Source organism: Electrophorus electricus, chromosome 7 (assembly GCF_041902795.1).
Source record: "Electrophorus electricus isolate QZ-2024a chromosome 7, ASM4190279v1, whole genome shotgun sequence".
NCBI lineage: Eukaryota > Metazoa > Chordata > Actinopteri > Gymnotiformes > Gymnotidae > Electrophorus > Electrophorus electricus.
This window is the reverse complement of record NC_137503.1, coordinates 1,906,437-1,915,000: the sequence shown is the minus strand read 5'-3', so window position 1 is coordinate 1,915,000 and position 8,564 is coordinate 1,906,437. Positions and strand designations below refer to the sequence as shown.

Sequence of the window (8,564 nt, the reverse complement as noted above, 5' to 3'; positions counted from 1 at the left end):
CATGGAGTTGCCAGTTCATTAGGTAGCCCTGCACTAGAGCTGTATCTGTAGGCTACCAATCCAATATTTATTTATCTGTAGTTAGACATTACAGATGGCATGGTAACTTGTCTTATTCTCTGTACAATTGTGGGCTCATCCAGATAGTCTATGTATGTACACAAATATACAAATACACGCATAAAAAAAAAAAAAATTATATATATATATATATGCGTGTGTATTTGTATATTTGTGTACATATATATGGAATGAATGTTATGATTTAAACATCTACTTTTTCATATATCAACTGCCTTCTAATTCTGCTAAATTCTATGTAAACTATGCTGCTAATTCAGAAGCACCTTGCTTGCACAGCTGATGAAGGACCTCTGTACAAAATGTTCAGCTTCTCTGGAAACTCTGTGTACTTTACTACAATTTTGAATCTCTCTTTCTCTCTTAGTTTATACTGTATTAATAAGTTTGCTAAAGAAGTATTTATTTGTAAGAGATTTGCAAATTGCAATAGCATTTTCATTTGCATATTAGAAGAGTCCAGCTAACACCTGTCCTTAAGTCAGGCCACTATAACAGACCAGATGAATTCATAGCACAATAGCAGTGCCAGGATTGTTGGATTACAATTTATGGTTGATTGTAATGTGTACAGAAACTTGTTAGGTACAGCTACAGAGCGCGGTAACCTAGCAAACTGGCAAGTCAGTGTACATGCTCAAGATATGTAGATAAATACAGTAGGAAGTCAGTATGACCAGTATTTCACATTCAGTACAGTTTGGATGAACTAGGCCGTTGTGCATGGTGTGTGTTTGTTAGCGTACAAGTCCTTCAGGTCCTGTCTGATGTCTGTGTTGTGTTTTTCTTTTCCAGACTAACGGAGGCTGGCAGGACGCTACTACCCCTTCCTCGGTGACCTCTCCGACAGAAGGGCCAGGGAGCGTCCACTCCGACACCTCCAACTGATACCTTCCTCGCGTTCCCTCCATTTAACTCCCTACTGCACAAAACGATGGACACTCCTCCTTTCCTCCCTCTCAACTTCTGTTTGTCTCTCTGTTTTTAAACAGTGCGCGCTCACTGAGCAGGGTCTGCCCCGGGCTTTGAAGTGTGTCAGTTTACTGACCATGAGCTCGCCCTCAAACTCAAAGCTGACATTGAGACACACGCACGCACGCACACACACACACACACACACACACAAAAACGGCATGAATTAATGTGCGTTTAGACATGCGACCACATTCTCGTCTCATACATTTGAACATGACCTCAAAAGACAAAAAAAAGTGCAAACATCCCTCATGTTAGATTAAATGTGTATGATCACACTACCTCTCCAAAACACACAGTGTAGACGAGAACAGCAGTGAGATGTCACTGAGAACATTCTGGTTTCTAAACTATAAACCTAGACACTATTAGCGCACCGTTTTCCACGCGAACATCTCCTGTCTTCATCGTGGTGGTAAAACATCTTCCTCTGCACTAGATCATTTCCTGTGTGTCCGCAATGCCACATTTCCCTGATCTCTTCATTTACACTTTCGTTGTACATGATTGACACTTTCTCATACTCGTGTTGTAATATAGACATACTGTATTATAGACATATTTTTATCTCCCTCTCAGTCATACATGGGAGTACTTGAAAATTATTTTTAATTAGGCTATACAGTGTAGCTTCGCTTTGAGTCCTGAAAAACCCTTTGTTGTGATCATTTGCAGCAAATATTTGTTGTTCTTCCCCTGTTTCATTTTTACCAGTGGCAATGCAGTGTAGGTCTTTCAATTCAAGACTATAGTTTGTTCCCTTTATGTTAGTAATCTGGTGACATAGAATTTAAAGTAGTTCATCATATTTTACGACAAACAATATGACTAAAGCACTGATATGACAGCGTAGGTGTTAACATATAGCCAAATGCTGCTTCTAACCAAAATCACTGATGTACTAATGCAAACATATTTGAAATTCTCAGTTCAGCATAGTTCTAAAACCCTAATTTGACCACATGCACAATTTGCATCCTTTTCCAAAGTTTGGTGCTATAATGATTTAATTACAGCATGCAGTGCCTGTGTTCACACATGCATAAAACTTCCATCTGATGGTCACGGTTTGGGTTTAACTTGTCTACGCATCACACATTTAAATGTTTGGGTTTTTTTGTTCACCACAGCAGTTGTCCAACATTTGTTTTCACCTACTTTAGATTAGTGACCCCCAACACACACACACACACACACACACAGAGTTATTAAGCATGTTAAGTATTAGACCAGTCACTACTTTGATACCAAAAACAGAAGACATTTCCGTTTTGTTCATCGTTATTTCAGCAATGTCCATGTTGTAAATGATGTAGGTAATATCTTTTGTACCTGGGATCGTTTCTGAATGAATGCCCCCAGTACGTTGTACTCAAAACCAAAAATGCAGTCAGAGTTCAGTGTTTCTTGAAAGAAAAGATGGCACACAAATGCAGAAAATGTTTGGATATATTTTTACGTCTTCATGTTGTGAATAGGCAGATCCGCGTTTCTCCTCGTCCTGCTTGGTTCCAGGGCAACATCTATTTTATTTCGCTAGCATAATGTGAAGTAGCCCAAGAATGCGCTATATACGTAGATGTGCGCCTTTGGATTCCTAGTTTGCTCTTTTTAACTGCAGAATTGATTTTAAAGTGCTTGCTCCTGCGTCACCTCCAGCACGGGTGGGGTTCTCATACATTTAACCTGGCTTTGTTCCTCGAGAGATTCTAATGATAAATTGCGTTGGTCCTGAAAGAGAGAGAGAGAGATGCCAAGGCCAGGCGGAGGCGGACACGATGCCACACAGTTCCCTCCCAAGCAGCAGTCTGAGTAGACGAGCTGCGCAGTTCCCTCCCAGTGAAACAACCCGCTGCTGTCTCACCGCATGCAGACGACGTACCACAGCAGTACTACATGTCTGGAGCACCCATGAGAACAGCGGTTGGAGGCCGTCCACGGGGCTGGGGAAGTTCTCCATCCCAGCGTGTCTGGTGCTCTTAACTGGCCCGGCAAATTCATTATGGAGAGGAACGCGTTGTTTAGTTTCCCCGTGACCGCTCCAAGACGCTCACGCGACTTCTCATGGCCTGCCCGGTATCACCGTATTGTTGAAGCTTCATGTAATGATGCTTTTAGTTTTTTGCATATAAAGCAGTTTGTAAAACATCAAATGTTCACTTTGTTGCATGTCCTTTGTTCTTTAAAATCCTGCGCTGTTTTGAATGTTTCTTCTTTTTTATATAAAATCGCGGAAATTTCTCTTGCCAAGTTTTGACTTTTAAGATCTCTGCATATGTACAAAAGGAATAAAATGGAACAGCCAATTATTGTCTTTTTGATTCCAATTTTGTTTTTGTGGAGAAAAAAAAACAAGGTGTAGGTTTTCTGGTCTCTTCATTTGTACTGGTAATGCATATTCCAAATAAATAGTTTCTTTTGTTGCAAGATGGTTTGCTGTCGTTTTATCTTTAGTCCCAATTAATTGGGTCTTAAATGTACTTCTAACTAACATTTGTCGAGAATGAAGCGTGTTTCAGTTTAAGACCAGTGTGAAGTCCCCGTGTAAATGGTAGAGGGCCGTTGAAGCAGGCTATGACTTCATGCCATTTAAAGAGGGATCATGGCGCTTCGACACTGCGGGGGCGCGCGCTCGCACCTCGTTCTGCAATATTTCAGACGCACCCTTTTTGCGTGCTGTAACGGGATGCGTTCTCTCGCCCATTTCATTTCCTATGGCGCGCTGTAGGTGTGCTAAGATATTTTGGGGGTGTTCTGATTCTTTGCTTTGACGGCCTGCGAAGGCTTCGAGGCAATGTAATGCGCGAGAGGCATAAGGGGGGAATTTATCTCTCGTGCCCAGATGAATGGGAGGATATGGTGGATTCTGGATTACAACCTGCGCAAGGGGAGCAGCGTCGTGACTAATTTCTCATGCGGAGTTAAAGAAGTGACACGAGAACACGTTGATATATCGCATCACATGTGCGTGTCCGTGTTTGTTTCACGATGACGAGGGAGGTCTTACGATATGTTCTAGAATGCCTCCAAACCATTCTGCTTTAATGCAAAAGCAATGTTTTTGGCTTTATTCCTCCGGGAGCCGGTGACATTTAGGCAGGAAGCTAGTTCTTTACTTTAATATATCTCAACAACATGCAATTAATAGTCTTGCTCGCAAGAGATATTTCCCTTAGCAGGTCTGGCTAGATGTAGGCTCGTAATAGTTATTTTTCTCTCTATTATTTTATAAATGATTTGCAGGTCACGTTCAGGTTTTATACAAGCCAGGCCTGTAATTCATTCAAGAAGTTTGCATCGGAATTTCCGCCCGTGCATGGGGATTTTCCTGCAGACACACGTCTGGACTACAGTAAAAGTTTCAAAGCCGCAGCGTAGACGGGACAGAGGTTTATACAGAGCACGTGGTTAGTGTATAAAGCGGCGCGCGACGCATCTGTCCTGCTTCCAGAGCGCTGCGCAGACGGCGAGGCCACGTGGTTAAATGCGCTTCTTTTCCCGGTCTGCTCCTTTACCGGCTCCGTTTCGTAAATAAACGAGCTGTGAGAATAAAGCGTTTGTGCGCTATCTGCTGTTTCAGGCGCGCCTCTCTGAAAGGTCAGCAGTCGGGGGACTGCAGTCTGGCAAACACATGAAGCGAGAGGGACGCATGCAGAGTCAAGCGGCCGTGCTTATTGATGGCCACCATTTAGAGTCCGCCTGTAGTCCATTTTTCACTGGCTGCGCGCGAGCACCCTGTTTTGAAAATGAACTCGGAGCAGAACGCTTTGGGGCGAGGTGCGCGTGCAGCGCTGCGTTTCACTGGCACCTTTCCTCAGAGGGTGTCACAAATCACGCGGAAGGGCGCGAGGACGCCGGAGAGGGGGGGATTTTCTCTAAATCTGCTGGCGTTTGATTGAAGAAGTATACCAGACCTTCGCGGCAATTAAAAAGGTAGACAGATAATCTACTCTCCTGTGTTGTCCTATAGGCCCAATATGTGTACAGTATTTAAAATGTGCGTAGATAAATGAATGGAGAGAGTGAGAGAGAGAGAGATAGAGAGAGAGAGAGAACCCCCCCCCCCCATTTAATGTGGCAGTTTCAAGTAAAAAAGAAAAAAACAAAAACAAATTCTGTACTTTTGTAACCCCCCAGGAGATCAGAAACAAACCCACGTCGACAAACCCTTGTCATTTCATGTTGCTATACCAACACCCCCTCCCTTGTTGCTCATTCAAGAAGGGAATTCACTTCTTATGTATTCATGCTGTATTTGCCCTGTCAAGGCAATGTGTAGTGGTTCAGTGTGTTATCACTGTCAGCATAATGCACATATATACCATATCAGCGTTGCACAGGGTCTGCTGTCTGCGGCAGTGGGCCTGCCCGAGTCCGCAAGTGGCGGCGCAGGGTTGGCGCGTGCGGAACGAGCGCGCGGCGAGGCGAGGCGGGTCCGTCAGGCTGAGGAGGCTCCCACGTGACTGGGATTGTAGCGGCCTTTCAGCAGGCGAGGACACTAGCGAGCAGCCCTCGCACACTTCCAGGAGGGAGAATCAAAGGATTGGCTTTAAATAGTGAGATTTACGTCCCTGTAAAGGCCCACGTGTTAATCCTGACGTTTGTAAATCGCCAGCCTTGCTGTTTCACGGCTGTTGTGGGGCTGTGTTTTCATGGACGGAAGCAGAAGTGTAACTCAACATAATGCTGTTAGGGATGCAAATACAGTTTTGTTCAATGAAAACTGCACTGCAGTTTGAGGAGATGGAGATGTGGATTTAAATCCTAAACGGATTGGTTAAGGATTGCTATCTGCAGCGAGCCCTGCTGGAACTGGAGTTCCTGTGTGTCACACATTGTTTCCCCCCCACTTCCCACATCCTCTGATGTCTCACATCACGCAGACCAACTTTTCATGAAAGAAATGTGCTTACTGCCATTTGGAGGAGGGCTCGCAGATGTCGCTGTTTGTCAGAGATGCTTTTCACGTTGTTCAAACTGCAGAACTCTTTTTAAAAATTCAGGAAATGGTGCCAGTACTTCCAAAATGGAATCTCGCAATGTGGGTGTTCCAAGTTAGACGCCGGCGCTCTGTGATTTGCCTAAAGCTTCTTTGTGATGGTGAGACAGTTGTGGACTGCTTGTGGAATTGGTTCAGCCTGCACAGTGAGCATCTTTCGAAATAGTGCCTCGAGACTAAAATGGCAACTTATCGCCTTGAAACACAACGTAAGACATATTGTAAGAATGCTTTGGTTTAGTGTTGTGTCGCTGATCAAAGGTATGTGGGTGCCACCGCCTTGCATGATAAGAAGCCGGAGAACAGATCTGCTGGATGAAAGTCAAATTTGTCTTCCACATCACAACGATGCTAAAATGTAAAATAGATGAGGCTTGTATTAGACCTGTACTACAATAAAAAAAGCCTTGTTTGGAGGGCCAAAGCATTTAAGGATATTATAAGATTATGAGGAGAAAAATGACAGAACAATAGAATACATTTCATGTTATTTTCAGCTGTTTCTGACAGATTTTTGACACCACTGGGTTCAGGTGCGTTTTCTCTCTGCTGTTGGGTCAGGTTAGGTTTGTTTATTGTACTCCCTGTGAGTGCATCCTCTACTACGAGAAAAGGTACAGTGTTTTGTAGCTATATTTGTCTTGGCTGAGTGGAGGCGAGCTCACGTTTTTGCGTGTTTCTGTAAAGAAGGCCAGTGTTGGACAATGAGGACGATTTTTGTGGAAAATCCCCATCTCTCCAGAAACATCTGGGGCTCAGAGGAGAAGCAAAGCATGAGGCGGCCATTACAGCCAGTTTCCCCTCCGTTCCAAATGCCAGGATGTTCACCTCTGCCACCCACGATATGGGCATTACCCCTCTGCCCGGCCTGGGCAACAAATTCCTTTTGAACAGCACAACAAAGAAATACACCACATGGATCTTTTTAATGAAGTGTGCTGAATGTTGGACAGTTGCCAAGTCCTCATGGCTTCAGAGTCACTAGAAGAGAGAGAATTACTTTTGTATTATCTGTGATTTAATATAGGAAGAGGTTTGGACTCCAGGGAAATGGATTTGTAGGTGAAAAAACGACCTCTACTGGTTAGTTTTTATCTTCAGCCTGTCTGTGCCAAGCTCTTTTAATCAACCAGTTTGTCCTGATGTACAGATGTACTCTACCGCGATGAAATTCACTCCACCGTCACAACACATAAACCAAATAATTATTCTAACATAGTTACTTGATCGTTTTAGAGTTAAAACACTGCCTTACACTACTGTTGTTAAAAGTATGGCTTAATATATACCAATCATTATAATAACAATTTTCATAAGAAATCTTTCCTTTAACAATAGTAGACTTGAAATGAATATTACATGGGTCAACAATGATTTTGCTTCCTGCAAAAAATGTACCTGTTTATTATGTGTGTTTGCATTTTGAGCGCAATGTTTTCAGTTTCTCCATCACCCGTAGTTGTTCCAGTGAACCCGTATGCTACTACGTAGAGTGTGGAAAAGTGGTACCAAGGACAGTGGAGCCCAGCTGTGTCAACAGACTGCTGCTGGACACTGTTCCTGAGGCCAAATAAAGGCAAAACTCATACACTGTACATTTTAGAAGAAAGTTTAGACATATTTTAAGTGTTATAACGGCCTCGTTTATGAATGTACAATAGTGGAATTGACTACTATAATAGTAATTTTGTTGGATCCAATTTTTGTTGGATTTTTATCCATCTATATACAGTAAAGTATCAGTTGTATTTTAAAAAAAATTCTTACTGGATATAACAGCCACTAAAGATTTAAATGCAAATGAAATGTACACAGAATATTCACCAAGCACATTATACCAGACGTGATAATTGGCTGTTGGTGATCTTAAAAGAACCTCAACACCTTTTTTCTTTTTCCTTTGAATTTCTTCCCCCTCCACACTCTCCAGTAAGGTGAAATGTTTGCCGTCACTGCATATTGGATCAGACACGGACTACGCAACTCCTGAAACCCAGAATTACTCATGGAACTCACGTAGACCAGAACCACCTGTAACCCCCCGCCCAGGTCAGGTATGGATTCTCCCCCAGTGCAGAGGGCAGATGTAGGTCAGTAGGTGTGTAATTGTTGTCAACTGGAGCAGCAAAACTTGAATCAGAGTGGACTTGAGGCACCCCCCTCCACCACCGCAGCCTACTTCGCATTGGCCGGACTGACACAGTGGTGTCTTGCCATGTTTCCTTCAGAACCGCTGCATTAGGCGTTTACCGGCTCTCACACTCCATTCCTTGGTTCTTGTACATGAGCTTAGAAAATAGTGTTTGGCACTGGTTAGTAGACTACTGGTTAGTAGGATGATATTGTTTTTTGAAATTCTGAATATGAAATAACACCTTATTTTCTCCCTTAGCTCCAGCAAACTTCCCCGAACTCTGAACACAATAAAAATGAAATACTGCCCTCTATTGGCATAACACTGTAATGGCATCACTTCTAAATGGAACAGAGAAAAGAATTTATACATCTC

The 8,564-nt window shown here is 43.1% G+C and overlaps 1 protein-coding gene across 5 annotated transcripts in view; it reads left to right on the top strand.

The window, feature by feature from the left end:
* Positions 1–3,483, top strand: part of pbx1b (pre-B-cell leukemia homeobox 1b) — a 63,630-nt gene extending 60,147 nt beyond the window's left edge. For all 5 annotated transcript variants that reach the window (XM_027030143.3, XM_027030144.3, XM_027030142.3 and 2 more), the window contains one exon: positions 877–3,483. In XM_027030143.3, coding sequence (XP_026885944.1) covers positions 877–969 — 93 coding nt within the window. In that variant the 3' untranslated portion in view covers positions 970–3,483. The remainder of the gene's footprint in view (positions 1–876) is intronic.
* Positions 3,484–8,564: the final 5,081 nt, after the last annotated feature.